The 19,781-nt window shown below is 50.3% G+C and overlaps 1 protein-coding gene across 1 annotated transcript; it reads left to right on the top strand.

Annotated features, from left to right (window-relative positions):
- Positions 1 to 251: 251 nt before the first annotated feature.
- On the top strand, positions 252 to 19,192 carry LOC125756567 (uncharacterized; the record flags this gene model as incomplete). The annotated part of the gene is made up of 5 exons (XM_049411448.1): positions 252 to 389; positions 2,102 to 2,162; positions 5,233 to 5,284; positions 6,237 to 6,333; positions 18,935 to 19,192. Coding segments are annotated over 5 exons (606 nt in total), but the record flags the coding sequence as incomplete, so codon positions are not given.
- Positions 19,193 to 19,781: the final 589 nt, after the last annotated feature.

The following is a 19,781-nucleotide window of genomic DNA, read 5'->3' as shown; positions in this document are numbered from 1 at the left end:
CACTATTCGATTCGAGTACTGAATCGTAGAATGCTATTCGATTCGTTATTCAAAATTTTCGAATATTTGCGCACCCCTAGCACTCACATTTTAATATTCTAATTCGCTTCGCACTAAAAATGTTGCTATTCACACAGCTCTGCTATAAACTTAATTTACTTTGATGCGATTCAAGTAAGTAAATTTGACACTTTACTTTGTTATGTTCTGTCCAGATTAAGCTGAAGCTGAAGCGATGGTGATTTTTGCAGAAGGGGCACTATGTGGCAGTCAAGTGCAACTCTGAGTCCGACTGTCGTGCATGGCTAGAAGCCCTGCAGTCGCACTGCCAACAGGATCCCCAACGCAGCTTTGTGCAGCCCGTTGAGAGGCCCCTGCCCTGCAGCAAGGTTGGTTGATGCTCATAGTGTCTGCATAACATAATAAAATCGAGTGTGGTGCTTTTACATGCCAAGACCATGGCCCAACGAAGAGGCTTAGCATAGAAACACAAACATTTCGGTGGGTCATTCCCTAACTGTGCTTACAACACAGGGCTACATGTGGATGAAAGAAGGGACAAAAATGCAGACAGCACTCCCTGTTGTCTTTCACTGTAGACAGAGTTAAGGCTAACCATAGTGGCAGACTTCTAATTAATTTTTAACAACACTGAATCTAAGCATGCTAGTGTCCCTGCATTTAGCCCCACTTGAAATGTTTACTGCTACAGAGATCAAACTGGCACCCACAGGCTTATGCAGGGTTCTCTGTTAGAGGGAGTCACGTTTCATTGTAGCAGCTATTGAGCTGCTGTGAATGGGTATTCAAATGATATGTACTAAAAAATGTACATAATGAGTGTACGTGTAATGAGTCTGCACATATATGTATATAATGAGTCTCACATACGAGTGCATGCTTAATGTGTGTGCATACAAGTGTGTATGTAATAAGTGTATACATTGAGTGTGTACATGCTCTCATGTTGTTGTGATGGAATGCATTGATAGCTGCAGACATTGTTGTCGACAACCTGACATGTTGGCTCTTATGCGTGCATCATCGTACATTCCAGTGTTATCGCTGGTGGTCATGAATGTTTCAGATTGTACTCAACTGTACTCATTGCACATGCAGTATCAGTAGAACATTCAGTAGTACTTGACAATGTTCTATTACTCTAAATATATTGGTTGGTACATAATCTGAACATAATCAAACAGCAAATAGTAATTTCATTTTACACTGTCTTCACTTGATGCTGTTGGACTTAATTTTAGCAGTGTGTGGTAATCAAATGCGTAAATCAATATGGACACATCAAGCATAGTGTAAATAATTATACAGTGAGTACATGGCGAGTGTACCGTACATATTACAGGTGTGTTGGTAAATCTTTGCAAGCATAGTTGCCATTTCATGCGAAAACACTTTAAACCACTAGAGCATCGTTAGCTGTAATAGTTTTTTCACAGCACTGTGTGCTGTGTTGTGATGTTTCATGCATTCCGTATAGCTTGTGCAACATGTCCATCCAGCAAGAACACATCGTATTTCATATGTTAAACATTAACCGAATGATGGCTGTTGCATAACAAAGGCAGATTTCTGGGAAAGGCCTTTGTCCTTTGGTGGACGCAAAATAGGCTGTTTATAATGGTTAAAACTTTCTATGAACACTTCTTTTGCATGCCTTATCCTTTCCACTGTGGAGGTTAAGAAAGTAATGTTCGTTGAATTGTATTTTTTTTTTACTTCGTCAGATTAGGCAAAATTATTTTGAATTAACTAGACGTTGAACCACCACTGGAAGACGGAAGAAACAGAAGGGGCGTCCCCATTTCTTCTGCCTTTTCTTTTCTTCCGTTGGTGGTTCGGTGTCTAGTTTATTCAAAGTAATGCACCAACCAGCCTAGCAATAAGTCCTGCTAAGCTTATTAGATGCTTACAGTGCTCACAGTTCAAGTGATTTAAGAGGGCAAAACTACAACATGGTCAGATCAATAGTGAGGGCCGCTGTTAAACTTTTGTTATGTTCATTTAGTAGTTGTGTACAATGTTTACGCTGTGCCACTTCTGAACCACACAACGTTTTTTTTTTTTTCTCATTTTGTCGCAGCGTGTTGTGATAGTTGACCTGGGTGGATGCTCGATCCGGGCTGGAGTCCTCATGGAACAGCGTGAGTAATGTGTCATGTCAATGTCATCAACAGTTTGAAGTTTTGTGGGAACAAAATCTCGCTTTTCTCGGCTCCTTAATCTTCTAATAAGGGACTGTTTCTTTAGAGATGCATGGTTGTTGAGGTGGACGTCTTCGTTACATAAATCATACTGCTTTGAGGAGCATGGAGATGTACACTAAAACAGACTTTTAAACAGGCACATTTTAGAGCGCAGCTCTTAGGCGGCCATTGCTGCATTGAGTGACGTCGCCGTTGTCGTCAGCATAACCGGTAGAGCGAGCGGGAACGAAAGAGAGCGAAGGTGGAGCACAGCGAGCCGCTGTGTTTATTTGTTTATTTATTTATTTATTCACAATACCTACAGCCCCCACATGGGGCATTAGTGTAGGGGGGAGTATTAACACTGAAATACAAATACAAATGCATGATAAAATGCAGAATAGTGACACATCATTAACACTGACGTGTACGTACAAAAAATACAAATACATACTAAAGCGCCAAAGAGTGACACAGCATTAACATTGACGTCTTAACATTCAACAACAGCAGCAAAAAGAAAACAAGAAATCAAAGCAGAAATTGCAAGATTGCAAAAAAAAAAAGTCGAACACTGATCGCTAGAAGGAAGAAACGAAAGCATAAACAACTTTCAAGCGTGTCCAGGGCTACTTTAAAATATAACTTTGAAGCACAAATGTAAATATTTCATGGGACATGGAGACAATCTCTTGAGATAGTTTGTTTCATTGATGAATTGTTCGCAGAAAAAATGAATATTTAAAAAGGTTAATTCGGGTAGAAAACTCGTATGCCTTTAATGTGTGATCAGTACGGGCAGATATACAGTAAAAGCTTGTTAATTCAGATTTCATGGACCGGAAAAATGTCCGAATGAACTGAATGCCGAATTAACGAATGAACAGGAAAAGCACACTCGAGATATCTGATTTCGAGATATCCGAAGTGCCCACTTTCGGATATCTCGAAATCTTGACTGAGAGTGGAACAAACACTTCGCCGCTGAACCGTTTCACACGGTTCGTGCGAAGCTGCCGTGCTTACAACAAAGCAGACACTGTTCCCGAATGTGAAGTCGGAACGTAGCGGCATGGCAACTTTGTCAAGCAACCCTGTGTCTTAATACCAAGGAATGCGCAGCTTAATACCAAGGAATGAATTGCACCTTTCTCTGATCAAAACATTCTTAAAGCATCTTGAAACGTAGAGTGGAGGTGTTATCGAATATTCACTACAAAGAAAAGAAAAAACATCTTTTACAGGAGAGCTGTTATGGTCTAGGTTTGCCATGTGTCATAGATAGAAAATTATCATCATCATGAATCAGCACGCGCTTACCGTAAAAACCGGAATATAGGTTGAATTTTCTGTCAAGAAACAGCCCTAAAAAGACGCCAGTCAGAGGCGCTATCAAGTGGCTCCAGCGCAGTGTCAGACGGTGACTGCACAGCGAAAGCAAATAGCTGCGCGCGTGCCGGCACCAGTACGTCTGCCACTGCTACGACGTCACTCCTCTGGAAAGCGCAGACCAGTGGCGACGAGTAGCGCGCGGCGGCGGTGGAGTGCGCGGGAGGTGCCGACTCCAGTGCGCCAGCTGTGTGACATCACTGATCTTCGCACATGCGCAGCACGGCTCTTGAGGAGGAACGCGAAACTGGCTCGGCTACGCCAGTGTAGCCAACGCTACAAAAGTTGACCCCTGTCTTATATGCCGGTCATTGATAGAAAAACTTCACAAGTCTGGCCACTATGGGCAACTGAAGTCAGCTGCCTCCATCGCCATCGCAATCATCAGCGTCGCTTTGTTTACTACCAGCCTTGTGCCGTGGGCGGTCTCGTTTTGTGCTTTTGTTCTGTCTTAAGAATCTATTTGAGCTCCGATGTGCTTTTGTTCTTGTTCTCGACCGGTGGTCGACCAATAAGACAATGATAGAGTTCGCGAAGGCACGAAGAAATCTGGTCTGAAGTGTGTGAAAGGTGTGTTGGGATGCTAGCGCACTTGAACATGAGCGGGAGCCGTGAGTCGCAAATAATAAGTGAAAGTTTATCTTTGCACGAGTGTTATCGCTGCTCCAATCTCGCTGGATACTGTTTCTTTGTGCTTCTTGCGATGCCGGCAGCTCTGGTTACAGCGGCACGTATTGCTATGATCAGTGGGCAGATCGAGTGCACCACAGAAGCATTCGCTATTGGCGGACGGTGAAGGATCACATCATGACACGCAGCTATCAGAAGAAAACTTTGTTTCGGTGCCAGACTGCAGCATATTTGGAGCTGGAGACGAAGGTTGTACAGTTTAACCGGGAGCCACGCTTGCATCGTGATTGCTTCTGGGGACCTTAAAGTGCATCCAAATGAATGCTGCAAGACAAGGTTGTGACATTTTTACGAAGATAATGCTTCAACCCATCTTTTGGCTTTCTGCCATGTGGAACTTACATGTAAATAAATGGCATTTTCACTGTGCACCATTTGAAATTGCGTTTGTTTCACGGTAAAGGGGCCTTCTGATACTTTGGCTGTTCCATGTACTTTTCTTTTTCGATTTTTCAGTAGTTAGAAGTAGGGGGTTCGACCTATATTCTGGTCCAACCTATATTACGGTTTTTTACGGTAATCACCGCTCAAGCATTCAAGATGGCTAACAAGAGAAGCTGAAACATGCCCACCAGCTCTGCTCTGACCCCGCCTTGCAAGACTTCGTGCAAGCTGCGCTAGGTTTTTTATACAATCATTTTGAAAATTTACTTTCATAAACGACTGGCTGATTTCTCTTTCTCTCCTCACTTTACAGCTGGTTCTCAGAGCACATTATTATTTATTTGTTTATTTTATATGCACTTACTCACACATACTGCTAAGCCGGCCATAAACTGTAATAGTAGTGCTCAGTAAATGTGACACATTGCAGGATCAAAACACTGCTATGCAGAACACTTAGCTTACCATTTCTTTTCTGCTACTTTGGCAAATGCATATTGAGCATTTTCTTGCCGTGTTCTGATGTCTCACATGTAACCTGCCCATTACGCGTATTATATTTCAGCGGCTCTACCAACAGTCTACTTCCCATCAGTCTGCAGTACAGACCGAACTACGTGAGTGTGCTGCCTGGCGAATTGGTACGGTCCCTTAGGATTAGCAGGGTGGCCACTAGGGGGCCCTCTTCTAGTGTTCCCATCCTTCTATATTTCTTAATTCAAATTAATTAATCTTTATTTTCCTTAATAACAAGGTGGGAGCAACTGCTCAAAAAGGCAGTACGTGGCAAATATTGTTAGACAACTCATACAAAGTCTTGTTATTAAGACTTGCGTGTGTATTGGACTAGATCACCAAAACCTCTGCTAGACTAATAGGCTTATTGTTTCTGGCAAGCATATCAGTATCTGATGCACAGGCGCATTTCGAGCTGTGGGACCTGTGCTTATAACATGTCATTCGTGTGCAGTGCCTTGTATACTATACAAGAAGTTATAGAAGAACCTATTGAACCAGCACAAATAACTTGCTACAATATCAATACAGTTATGAAAAACTAATAAAAACTGTGTTAGATTAATATAGACCTCGTATTAAAAACTTCGCTACGGGTGGTGCCGAGTGTGACCTTAGAGCTAGGACACAATTTATAAACTTCAGCTTGCTGAGAAACTCATATAGGCTTCCTTGAACAGCTTTTCACCAACTCTTGTGAATGGTGATTTCTTCCTTTTTGTCCAGCTTGCCCACTTTTTTCAAATATCTGCGAGGGTGATCTGTTATTTGCCTGCTGGTACACTATTTAACCTTAAATTGTAGTCTCTGTATAGAGTCGCTGACCTCTTTGTTCCCTAGAAAATCCATTAGCTTTCAAGAAGCACCTTTTGAAAGTCTTTCTATTAAACATTTCCAATGCATGCTAAGCCCACAAGCAACACCTAGCCGTTGGAGTGCTAACCAGTTCTAAACCGCTCTCTAGACTTGAATAAGCCCTAGCTCATATTAATGCCTTATAAAGAGATGTCACTGCACTTTGATATGTGGAGGATGTTTTAAAAATTGTTGCAGAGGCAAACGGTACTTTGGCCTGGATGCTGTGAAGCCAGAAGTGCGCCGGAATTCGCAGCTCAGCTTTCCCCTCTTGCCATCGGCAAAAATTTCGAAGGTGAGTCACTGCGCAATTGCTTTTGGAGTGGTGCATTGTTGCTGAATATTAGGACTACTTCGGTTAATAGTTGTGGTAGCCTCGATGCTCACCGGAGCCGAAGACTACCGCGGGTTCAGGCTTAGCGAGCCACAGGGCCGCGTCTACCGTCGCCTGCTTACGTTTTGGGCACCGCTCCGCACGCGCTCAGCTAGCAAAGGCGTTGAGCGCCGCGCAGCATAAACACAGTGTTCGAGCTAACATACACACACAAACACTTTATTTGCCTTCTGCGGCACCCCAACACACACACAGTACACGTCCGCTCCCGGGCACGGGGAAGCAAAGGGGCTTCCCACGCGGACGATACACCAACTGGGGTTCCGCGAAGCACGTCGCAGCTCGCAATGGCGAGCTTTGACACGCCGCTCGGGAAAAGGTCCCTCGCGGCTATGCTGCGCACTCTCGCGATGACCACTGGGCCTGGTCGCGGGAGTTAGGGCAATCTCCGTACGCGTGGGCCTCCGGCAAGTGCGACTCGGCGTGGTACGACCGCGCGCGAGCACTAGGCACCGCTCTTTGGCTTCACGTACGAACCGGAGCTAACACTGAGGTAAACACGCCTGCAAGGATGCCGAGGCACCAGGCAGGCTACAGTCCAGCGATTCCCAAAGGGGACGTTGGACCGGAAGGAAATACGTGCTTACCCAGCGGCGTCCGAGGAGAGAGAGAGTTCGTTCCCGGCCTGCCCGCGCGTCAGTCCGCCGAATTTCGCGGCTCTCCGAACCGCGCGCAGCGCCACCACGAGTAGTCGGCGCGTAGCGCAAATGGCGCCGCTTGCCGTCGCGGGAGAACGGGAGAGGGAAAGGATTCGAAATGCCCGCGCAGTGGCTTCGGGCGCGCCTCGGATCCCCACATCCTCCTCTCCTTAAATCACCCTATACCGGTCTGCAAAGGCAGCCGGTCGTCGCCCATGCATGCAAAGGCGTTATGCAATGAGCAACAGCTAACCTCAGCCCAGGCCCACAACTGCTGCTAATTACTCTACAAATAAAAAAGGAAAAAAAAATAATAACACAATACACTTGAAATACACTATACTATACAATATGGTGCTACGGAAGGGGGTAAAAGAAATTAAGACGAGTGTTCGTGATGCTCCACACGGGAGAGCGTCCACGGCGCGGAGGGGAGGCGGCGCGTAATGTTGTTGGCCAGAGTGCGAGGCAAGAGGCCTGTTTGATGTCCGCATGCCCGGAACGGGCTCACCCTTCGGCTCGTCGATCTAGTCGACTGACAGACCCGCGAGTCCGACGAACGCCGCTTCGGTGGTGGTTCGGAGGTCCCGAATTCCAGGCTGGATGACCAAAGACCGCGCTGGGACAGCCGGTCCTTCTGCTGTAATCCTGACGCCAACCAAATTGGCTGCAAGGCGTCCCGGCGTCGGCAGAGAGCCGGGCGCAGCTGCCATGTCAGCTAGCCTCGCGCAGCAGCCGTGAGGCAGACGGCAGCTAGGCTTCTCGACGACGGCCGAGACAAGGACACAGCCGGGCGGTCCGCCTGACGTCAGCGGGTTCCCGAACACCTCCAGGGTCCACGGCGATAGGGTGAAGGTTTCCTATGGTGTCGTCACCACGCCGCACACTTCCAGGGCACGCACAGATCCACCACGCACGTACAACACACGCACACACAGCTCCGAAGACGGGCTTCTCCCAACGCGCCACGCGATGGAAGGCGCGTAGCGTCCTTCGTACCTCTCCCCCCGCATAAGCACCAGTATTCACGACCCCTTCCGCAGGCGAAAGAAAAAAAACACAGGCGAAAAAGCAAACAAAACAAAATGACACTCCATACGCGGAACAAATACGAAAAAAACACATCAAGTAAACATGAACACTCCCACAAACAAAATAGCAGCAAACTGGGCGGGGGCCGACTTCTTTGCGAGCACAGGCCGTAAAGAAGTTAGGCAACTGAGGCTAGATAGTAATGTGAGGGCCTTCGGTTGCGGAAATAAGTCCGCCGTCCGGCGCGAAATCACTAAGGTGACCGCTTCCTCAGATTATACCGGTGCGTGGTCCGAATGCGGTCCGCCGTCCCGGGTGTGCCCCGTTGCTTGCGCGCAGTGCCACTGGGCGCTGGCGGGAGCTCGTCAGACCTCGACGCAAAGGCTTTCAAGGTCTGCGATGTGGGCACGGCTGAGTTTTCCCGAAAGGGGATCTTTCAGCAAGTACGCGAGCGGAGTCCAAGCTTTCTCCACTCGGTACGGACCAAGCCACTTAGGAGCGAGCGAGGCTGAGAACCCCTTGCTCGCGTCGCTAAGAGCGTGGTTGCGCTTCAGGACAAGATTCACCTACCTTAAATGAAAGGATGGCGATGTTTCCGGTCATACTGGGCCTTCTGCGCCGCCCTGGCCGATGCCAAACTCTGCCTTGCTCTACTGAGAGCTCGACAAAGCCTGTCCCGAAGCTTTGATGCGTAAGCAGAACAGTCTGCTGGCTGCTTCCTCGTCTCCGAGCTGGCATTGCATGACACTGGTCACCGGATTTGCCAACTCCCTTCCGAAGTTGAGGAAAGCAGGAGAGAAACCAGTAGAGCGACTCTCGGAGGTTCGGATTGCGAACGCGAGCTCACTCAAATGGTCTGCCCAGTCTTTTTGACTTTCGGCAAAGGCCACCAACATCGGTTTGAGCGTACGATTGGTTCGCTCCGTCAAATTGGACTGGGGATGGTAGGGCGAAGTGGTGCAGTGATTAATTCCCTAGGGAACGGCACGTATCACCAAACACCCGAGCGGTGAAGTACGACGCGTTGTCAGTAATCGAGCCTTTCCGGAAAGCCGAACCGGACAAAACACTTCCTGTAGCCTTCTCGAGCACCGCTCGCGCTGTCACCTTCCGAAGAGGGAACAACTCCACCCACTTCGAAAAATGATCCACGACTACCATCAGATGTATGAACCCCTGCTTGCTTCTGGGGAACGGCCCCATTAGATCGCAGGTGGCTACTTGCCACGGACGCTCACTGACAATCGGTTTCATCAGGCCGGGCGGCTTGCCACCCCTTGATTTCACCGCTTGACAGACATGGCAGGAACGGCAATAGCGGAAAATGTCACGCTTCATGCCAAGCCAGGTCACAGTCTTGCTCAGTTTTGCAAAAACTTTGGAGCCACTCAGGTGACCGGCCATGGGTTCGTCGTGAGAGGATCGCAACAGTGCGGCTCTCAGACTTTTGGGCATAACCACCTTAAACGGGTCCACGGACTCCTCATCGGTGGCTATGTATTTCAGCAGGAGCCCGTCATGGTCCAGCAAGTATGTATCCGCGGGGGACCCAGCGACACATGCCGGTTCCCGTCCCCCTGCGCCCGCCGCACTACCAGCAGCGCCACGGCGCTCCGTCTCCCTGAGACCGTCGCTCAACTCGCGACAAAACGGATCATCTTGCTGGGCCTTCAGTAGCTCTTGCCTGCTGAAAGCGATTCCCATTCTCCCAAAGGGGAGCCTGGTATCGTTCCCACTCAGGACTGCAGCCATCGCTGCCGCTTGCGTCGGCGTCATGGGTTCGCTTCCGTGTTGCTCACCCTCTCGCCCGCGTCGCGGCGTGCTGCTTGCCTGGCTCGCGGAAAGGGTTCGCTCGTCGGCGCACTCACCCTTCTCTCCGCTCGGCGGCTCGGCCGCCGTTTCGCCCCCGACGCTTGCTTGCGCAAAGGCACCGCTAGCGGTTGTCGCACCAGAATCCAGGTTCCCGGTAGACACTGGGGCACGAGGATAGCGCGTCAGCTACCACGTTAGTGCTCCCCTTCCGATACTGCCCTGAAAAGTCATAATGCTGTATTAGGAGAGCCCAGCGCGCCAGCCTGCCCGCAGGCTCACGGAGCCGCATCAGCCAGCTTAGCGCGCTGTGATCTGTTTGCACCACGAACTTCTTCCCATCCAGGTAGACGTCAAACTTACGCAGTGCAAACACGATGGCGAGACCCTCTTCTCAGTCACGGAATAATTCTTCTCCGCGGGTATCAGCGAGCGGCTGGCAAAGGCCAGCGGCTGCAACACGCCATCGTATTCCTGTAGGAGAACTGCTCCTAATCCCAGATCACTCGCGTCAGTCTGGACAACAAACGGTCTGGTCAGGTCGGGGAGCTTGAGCTGCGCTGTCTCCGCAATGGCGCTAGACAGATGGCAAAACGCCTCTTGCTGCTCAGGTCCCCATCGCCACACCGCAGACTTACCCAAGAGCTTGGTCAAGGGCGCCTGCACTCGGGCACAGGACGGAATGAACGACCGGTAAAAGTTGGCCATTCCAAGAAAGCGGCGCAGGCCGCGTACGTCCTTCGGCACGGGGAAATCGAGGATTGCTCGAAGTTTCTCCCGGTCTGGCTCAATGGAGCCTTCGCCCAGCGTAAACCCAAGTAACTGAACTCGAGTCTGCGCTAATTGGGCTTTCGCGGGATTTAACGTCATCCCGGCAGCCCTCACCCTCCCGAGCACATCGGCAACATGGGCCAAGTGCTCTTCGAAGGTTCGTGAATAAATCACGATGTCGTCGAGGTAGCACATGCAGTATGACCACTTTGCTTCCCCGAGGACGCGGTCCATGAGTCTCTGAAAAGTCGCAGGAGCATTACAAAGACCAAAGGGCATACGAGTGAACTCAAACAACCCTCTGTGGGAGGTGAACGCGGTCTTGCACCGGTCACGCTCATCCATCCGGACCTGTAGGTAACCTTTGGAGGCATCTAACGTGGTGAAGTACCGCGCAGTGCCGAGGTTTCCTACGATGGAGCTAATCGTGGGGAGCGGATAGGCATCCTTACGAGTCACTCCGTTCAGACGGCGGTAGTCTACGCACAGGCGATGACTGCCATCTTTCTTAGGCACCAACACAATTGGAGACGCCCAGGCGCTGGACGAACGGCGAACAATGCCAGCTGAAAGCATATCGTCCAGCAAGCCGTCAATAACCTGCCTCTTGGCCAGGCTGACGGGCCTGGGGTTACACTTCAAAGGAAGCGCGTCGCCAGTTTCGATCGCGTGGCTCACCAACTCAGTACAGCCGGGCTGATCGGTGAAGAGCTCGTCGTATTCGCGTAACAGTGCCGACAAACGAGCCTTCTGTGTATCATCCAAATGAGTCGCACAGGCGGTCAAAGGATGCGGAGCCTCTGCGTGTCGTGCCGCTCGATCCCGATGGGGATTTTGAGCCGACGAGCGCATAGCGCAGGGGCCTGCCCCCGAACTTTGCACGCGACACGGTTCCGACGCCTCTACTGCACAGGCAGTTGCATACGCCGGCTGGCTGATGAACGGCTTGAGCTGGGAAAAAGGTCCGTCGCGATAGCCGCCATTCGCAATGTCCACAACGATACCGGTTTTTAGGAGAAAGTCCCGACCGAGAATCACAGGAACACTGAGCCCTGGAAGATGAACGAAACGCGTGCGTCTCCTTCGATCTCCCCATCTGACCGTCAACCTTGCGGCGCCAGCCGACTGGGCCACGCCTCTCGCCAGGGTGAATGTCGTTCGGCTGTCCCGCAAGCGCACCGAGTGCTTCCGCAAGTGGGACAAAACCTGTTCGCCAAACAACGAAGCGCTTGCGCCCGTGTCTAGCAACGCCGAAAATTCGCGGCCGGCAATAATGACCGAAATAAACGGCGCGTGCGCACCAGCAAGACTGCTTGCCCGGTACGCGGAGGGGAGAAGCAAGGGTTCGGCCGCTCGTGCCTTCACGAACGACCCGCGCCCCCGTTTCCCTGCCTCACAGGAGGCCTAGATACGGGACACTCCCTCGCTATGTGCCCTCGCTCGCGGCAGCGGAAGCAGCGCATTCCGTCTCGGGAAAGGGAAGATGCGCCGTCGCGGCCCCTCTCCCGAGGAGGAGCAGCCTCTAGCGGCAGGGGTCGGTTCGCCTGTTGATCAAAGGATCTGTTATGACGAGTGTCACCCTCATCGATGCGCTGGGTCGGATAGCGTCCCTGCTCGCGCGCGTCGAGTTGCGGTGCAGCACAGGCTGCTGCGCGCCTCGCGTACGCGTAGGGATCTAGAGCGCGATCGCTCAGCTCCCAACTGTGCCCGCTTCTAGCGGGAGCCGCAAAGGCAGCTCCGGCGGGCTGTTGCCGTTGGGGAGAGGGCACGGCCCCTCCCCACAAGCAGCGCGGTTCAAGGGCCACGCTGGCTGGCGGTGGCGGGCGATAGGCGCGCGCGGCGAGAATGTCGCCTTGAATGCGCTTCGCCTCGGCGGCCAATTCCTCTAAATCTCGGAAGCGGCTGCCGCGCAGGTACGCCGAAAAGGTCGGATGCGCCTGCCTAATCACCCGTTCGACGCGTTCCTCGTTCGAAGCTCTGGGCTCAGCGATAGAGAAAAGGTCTTCCATCGCGCGTACGTACTCCTGAAGCGACTCATCAGGAGCTTGCGTGCGGAGCTCGAGCTCGCGCCGCATCCTACTCTCGTAGTCAGCGGGTAAGAATTCGCGCAGGAAGGCCGCGCGGAACTCATCGAGGGTTGCTGCTCGGTGGCCTGAAAGCCGATACCACCTCGCCGCCGTGTCAGTCAGTGCCGCTGGGACGACGCGTCCGAGCACCTCCTGATCGTCCAGACCCGTGGCTCTCTGGTAACGTGTGAGGGAGTCCAGGTAATCTCTTGCACTTTGCAGATCACCGTACCCGCTGTAGGTCGGAACGGCCAACATGATAGTGGGATGAGTGCGTTTCGGAACAGCCGAAAGCGTTTGGACTGCCCCTGTGAGCGCCTGTATCATTTGGGCGGCATTTTGCAGCAGCGTCTGTGCACCTGCTTCAAAGGAAGCTGTCGGTGCGTTAACGGCGCGTTCGAGCGGTGGGGAACTGTCTCCGAGCTCGATAAGCGGCGCGGTTTCAAAAGGGATACCGGCCGTAGCACCGTTCTCGGGGAGCGCCTGTTGCGCATGCTGCTCGAAGGGGGCGCTGGCCCTGTTTTCGAGCAAAGCGGTATCTGCTAAAAACGACAGCGGACAAAACTCACGCCTAGCAGACATAACGCGGGTAACACGGCGAGCCTGATACGCAAAGGCGTGCTGACTCGACTAAGTCTAATCAAAGGCTTAATGAGCCTTTGATACCGCGTTGGGCGCCAGTGTGGTAGCCTCGATGCTCACCGGAGCCGAAGACTACCGCGGGTTCAGACTTAGCGAACCACAGGGCCGCGTCTACCGTCGCCTGCTTACGTTTAGCGCACCGCTCCGCACGCGCTCAGCTAGCAAAGGCGTTGAGCACCGCGCAGCATAAACACAGTGTTCGAGCTAACATACACACACAAACACTTTATTTGCCTTCTGCGGCACCCCAACACACACACAGTACACGTCCGCTCCCGGGCACGGGGAAGCAAAGGGCTTCCCACGCGGACGATACACCAACTGGGGTTCCGCGAAGCACGTCGCAGCTCGCAATGGCGAACTTTGACACGCCGCTCGGGAAAAAGGTCCCTCGCGGCTATGCTGCGCACTCTCGCGATGACCACTGGGCCTGGTCGCGAGGGTTAGGGCAATCTCCGTACGTGTGGGCCTCCGGCAAGTGCGACTCGGCGTGGTACGACCGCGCGCGAGCACTAGGCACCGCTCTTTGGCTTCACGTACGAACCGGAGCTAACACTGAGGTAAACACGCCTGCAAGGATGCCGAGGCACCCAGGCAGGCTACAGTCCAGCGATTCCCAAAGGGGACGTTGGACCGGAAGGAAATACGTGCTTACCCAGCGGCGTCCGAGGAGAGAGAGAGTTCGTCCCGGCCTGCCCGCGCGTCAGTCGCCGAATTTCGCGGCTCTCCGACCGCGCGCAGCGCCACCACGAGTGTCGGCGCGTAGCGCAAAATGGCGCCGCTTGCCGTCGCGGGAGAACGGGAGAGGGAAAGGATTCGAAATGCCCGCGCAGTGGCTTCGGGCGCGCCTCGGATCCCCACAAAGCAGAGCGAAACTGGAACCCCAGACGTTAACCTGACATGACGCCTGTATCGTAGAAGTATCATGTAGTGTTTATTGCTTTGTTGTAAAATTAGATAGCAAGCACCACAACCACAATTGACGTTGCACTGACATTATGCCTGCATAGGCTGTTTTTCCAAACCAGTTTATAGACCTGGCGTGGCTCTGTGGTAGAATACCTGACTGCCACGGAGAATGCTTGGGTCCGATTCCTGCTGGGATCCTAATTTTCATTCTTTCCATTCGTCGGGTCAACGCTGCCGATGTCGGTTTTTCTTAACGCTCTCCCATTTAATGTCTGTTCTCGCCGTTCCTGGGTAGATATAAACTGTCAATCACCTGTGGCGCATACCCGTGCACCGAGGCCCGTGGTAAACGGGTATGTGCTACACGTGTCTGGAGGAAAGGGTATGACGACGTACGCGACAGGATTTTCACTTTATTCATGTCATGAGCAGACAGTCATATTCGTCAAATCCCTCCCATGCCAATTTTGGTCCACACCAAGTTAAGGAGGTGATCACGAGAGCACCCAGACGTAGGCGGCTAGATAAACAGAAAGCTAGATAGAAACGCTCAAAGGGCCTAGGGTTCGCTAAGAAATGCTTCGCATTTAAAAAATAGAAATGGTGCTACTTACATCTAGCTCCACATCGTAGCGTGCGCCAGCTGGTCAAGTCTTTGAAACTGCAGCGCAAGAAAACTGGCAGCGCCATGGGTGCACTTGCGCTGTCAGGACTCGCCTTCGCGCCGGGGGCCCTCCAGACAATAATGAGGAACAGCGAATTCGGCAGTTAAAATGCAAAGACGCTTATTTTACATCGTGTCGCCAATCGGGCCTGCCTCATTTGCAGTCCCGAAAGGGAGGAGGCATCGTGCCCCCTCTGGTCTGTCTCCGAACAAAAACAAACGCCTACAAGCACAGCACCACGCAAAGAAGCTGACTCGTTTGATGTTCCGACAGCGCTCATCGGTGTGGACATGAGAGGGACACCGTGTCATTCTTTCTAGATGACTTGGCGGCCATTAAACGCGTCCACGACAGCAAATGACTGCGCGGGAGTCTGCCTGAAGCCCGACGACGGGCCCCGTTGTCTGAACACATGTCCGAGAGTCGAACACTTCGTGCATTGTTCAAAAGAACACTGTTGCTGCCGCTTCTCTTTGCCTCTCGGCAACAAACGCAACAGCATGCAGCTTCGCATTGCTCAAAAAGAAACGCCGCGCTTCTCTTCGAATACGTGCCGAAAGTAGCAGAGCCTGCTCCGCGTCGTCTGCTTCACATGCCAGTGCTGTCCCTGCCGCCGCTTGGGGCGCTTTTCGGGAGAGGCGTAGCTGGCGCCTTACGACGGCCGCCCGGTGCCTATAGGCACAAAGATGAACAATGAGTAGCCCTTGTGATCCTGTAATTTCTTTGATTTCTTTAGGAGCCATCTCTCATTGTGAAAAAACACAGAGCGCGAGATTTTTTATCTGAATGCTGAGCTTAATAAAACAGATCACATCATACGACAAATGAGAAACAGTGCGCCTTCTAAAAATTTCATGAATTGTTTCTTTATACGTGTGACCAGCCGTGCAATAAGCTCAGTAATATATAATCTAATATTTGTCAGTATGCAGTCATTCCCTAAGAATGTTGCACTTGCATGAGGCCTATATGTTATACTTTAGTGCAAGCTTCTCATTTACGCAATCTGGCCAGTTTAAATAAATCACTACTAAATTCCCCACTGAATCACGCGATGCAGAAAGACGTTAAATTTCTGTACAACAATCTCTCGAGAACAGCCGTCAGCCTAAAGAAAAGCGAGTTATCTCTACATACTTGGGGACACTTCGTGAGCTTTCCTTCACACGTCTTGGCACATAAGAGCCAGGAGCTGATAAAGCAATACACAAAGGACCTCACTCAAAGTTTTCGATAACACCATTGTTCGCAGCACGCACTTCAGATAAGTGTTAAAAGACGAAATGTAGTTGCATGTCTTCCACTCACAAGCAGAATGTAAAGAGAGATTGTCCTCGTTAGGATATGAGATTAATATACTCGAATGTTTGTTTGTCAGACAGATATATAGGGCTTACTCAAAGATGCGTGCCTGGTGTTTTCACCACAGATGTGATCTATTTTCCGAGACCTAATTTGGCACGGATACTAGAAAATTGTGGTGCTTTCAAGACATGTCGATTAGGAACAAGGTGCTCAACTTTACTCGTGCTCATATATATGGCTTAAAGCTGATAGTCTCAACGCGTTGAATCTTTTGAAAACTATAATTACAAGCGTTACCAAACCAGCGAATCATGCGACGTGTTTCCTAAAAGCGCTTACGACGTCGTTGCCTGTTAAAAAATTTTTCTTGTTCTTGTAACGCACTGGAGGATGCTATGCAACCGCACAGAAAATCAGTTTATACCGGACAGTTCTCAAGACATCTCAAGCGATGTTCTGTCAAATTAGAGAGCGAGTGTACTTTTTAAGCGAGACTGGGTTTTCCTAAAGCGGTCTTATACGTTGCACCTCAGTCGAGGTTACACAGAACTGCTGAGCATCGCAGCTCCGATTTGTTTATTAGCTCCATTTGGCTGAACAACAACGGTTGCTATACCTACAATAAGGTACTGAAAACAGAAAAAATAGCATAGCTTGCACGAAAAGCGCAATGCTAAATCTACAGTGGAGCTGATTGACACCTATGTAGTCCTGGCTTTTGCTGTTTTACTATGTTTTGTAAATTTTCTTACTTTCCTTCTCTATTTCTTTCTTCCTTCTGTTTTTCTGTGTGTCTTTTTTTCTGTGCTTATTTCTATTTATTAAATGCAAAGTAATTCTTAGCGAACCTCATGCACTTTGGTCGTTTCTATCTATCTATCTATCTATCTATCTATCTATCTATCTATCTATCTATCTATCTATCTATCTATCTATCTATCTATCTATCTATCTATCTATCTATCTATCTATCTATCTATCTATCTATCTATCTATCTATCTATCTATCTATCTATCTATCTATCTATCTATCTATCTATCTATCTATCTAATTATCTATCTAATTATCTATCTATCTAATCTATCTATCTATCTATCTATCTATCTATCTATCTATCTATCTATCTATCTATCTATCTATCTATCTATCTATCTATCTATCTATCTAGCCGCCTGTGTCTGGGCGCTGTCCTGGTCGTCTCCATAGCTTGTAACATACCAAAATTGGCATAGCCGGGGATCAGTGTATGACGAACCCGATTGAGTATAAAAAAAAGTTGGGCGACTTGGCGTTGGTTCATCATGAAACGAGGGCGCGAATAAGACGGCAGACAAGAAAAGGTCGGCACAGTACGACGCACCACCAGCAACTGACCTCTTTATCCTGAAAAAAAATTTAAAACGCAGTTAGACCACATTAAACTCAACAAGACGACATAACAAGATTAAAAACTAGCGCTCAGCACGAATTATCTCCCGTGTCGTTCTAAAAATGTTTTCTCAACATCCTGCAGAATAATAGATGGACGGCTAATACAACTCGGCCCCTCCTTAACGGTATGGAAGGTCTCTATTATCTCCCTCTGTGTGGAGCCCTTGTGTCTGTGCATTACAGTTGTTTGCCCGAAGAGGCGATAAGAGAGGATGTAGCATTAAGCACATGAAACAATTTGTTCCTTGTGCCAGCGGCGTTGTGTACCGAATACGGTTGTCGTGCGGCAGGGCGAATGTGCGTCTTCGGGACCAATACAGTTCTTTGATAGGCAGGCCGTTTACACATCTGGCTTTGCACTGCAAGGAGTGTAAAAGTGCAAAGAAGGTAGATGCGAGCCTCTCTTTGGACACAGTCAGAAGGGCTCCACACAGAGGGAGATAATAGAGGCCTTCCATATCGGGAACGAGGGGCCGTGTTGCATCAGTCATCCTTCCATTAATCTGCAGGATGGTGAGATAATCTTTTTTGAACGACATGTGAGATAATTCGTGCTGAGCGCTAGTTTTTCATCTTTTTATGTTGACTCGTTGGGTTTAATATGGTATAACTGCGTTTCAAATGTATTTTTTTTTTCCTAAATAAAGAAGTCAGTTGCCAGTAGCGCGTCGTCCTGTGTCGATTTTTTCTTGTGTGCCCTCTTATTCGCGCCCTCGTTTCATTATGAACACGATTCATTTGTCATGACATGAATAACACAAAACGCCATTCGCGTACGTCATGAATCCCTTTCCCTCATTTACGGGTGGCACATACCCGCATACCACAGTTCAGGTTATGCTAGTATGTACCACAGGTAACCCACTGTCAATCAACACATTAACCGCGAACATACACATCGAAACGCAAGGCCAGTGAGGGAGCTGAAGGCAGAACTCCCTTGGGATACTGCCGACTGCCATCCACTCGTGCACGTGGTCCGCCAGAATGACGGAGTGTTCTCTTAATTTCCTATGAGGCTGGGCGATGGGCACATGCTGACCGAGTATGACGACAGATTGATTGAGAGCTGTTCTGTGACACGCGATGAAGCCGCCGCTAAGTGCCCTGACCGCATCCGGCTGTACTACAAATGCGGACGTCGACCGCTATAACGCACGTTGCCTCGACGCTGCGGACAGCGTGTTATATCATCCCACACATGATAACATAACTGGCTATAAGAACGAACAGGTACGCCGGCATCCCCTGACCAAGGTGGGCAAGATGAACGCAAGAGACATAGGTGGCCTGCCGGCCTCAATTTGCCTGAGCATCGTCAAGCTATACATGATCACGGGCACCTTGTGCTACATCGAGTGTGACGAACACGGCGTGCTCGTGCGACTGTGGCTTGAATCTCCAACGTCCACGGCAGGCATTGTCGTCCCAGCCAGGACGAAGTACTTCACTAATGCACACCCCTCAATAGAATTGACATGGGTGCCCATGGTAATGTGAACCACCATGATATACGCCAGAAAAATATCTCGTGTAAGATTATGCAGTTTCCCCTTGCGCAAGCAAACGCCATGACAATATATGTCACAACGGGCGACGTACGCCCAGGTAGTCTACGGATACGGTAAGCGCCAGCCAGTGATGTTGTTATACGTAGCACCTTCCAGGGCTACCAGCCTGGACCGCCTATAACTCACCAACGCAAAAGAAAAAAAAAACTGCGGAATGTTTGCAACAAGTCGCGAAAAGCTAGGCACAGCGAAGCACGGACCCATCGCTGCTCGTACTCTTCGTCGACCGACACGTCTAGCTTCGAGATGCGCGGCTTTCCCCTCGCGAGTACGCAGCCAGGCTTTGCACTATAGAGCGCAGGTTGCACGCGATATCTCCGTCGGTGGGCGTGGCTTAGCTACTGCGCCTGCGCGGCTTGGCCAGGTGGTGCGGGATCTGGGCTCTAGACGACGCGATGCTTGCTTCCCGTTTCTTTCTTTTTTATAGCGAAAGCTGTTACGAGATCACAAGAAGGGCCGGTTTTGGCGCCGTAGTTGTCCGCCGCCGCCGCCGGTGTCCGTAACCACTA

The sequence above is a fragment of the Rhipicephalus sanguineus genome, unplaced genomic scaffold, assembly GCF_013339695.2.
Source record: "Rhipicephalus sanguineus isolate Rsan-2018 unplaced genomic scaffold, BIME_Rsan_1.4 Seq157, whole genome shotgun sequence".
Classification (NCBI taxonomy): Eukaryota; Metazoa; Arthropoda; class Arachnida; order Ixodida; family Ixodidae; genus Rhipicephalus; species Rhipicephalus sanguineus.
This window is presented reverse-complemented; position numbering and strand designations above follow the sequence as displayed.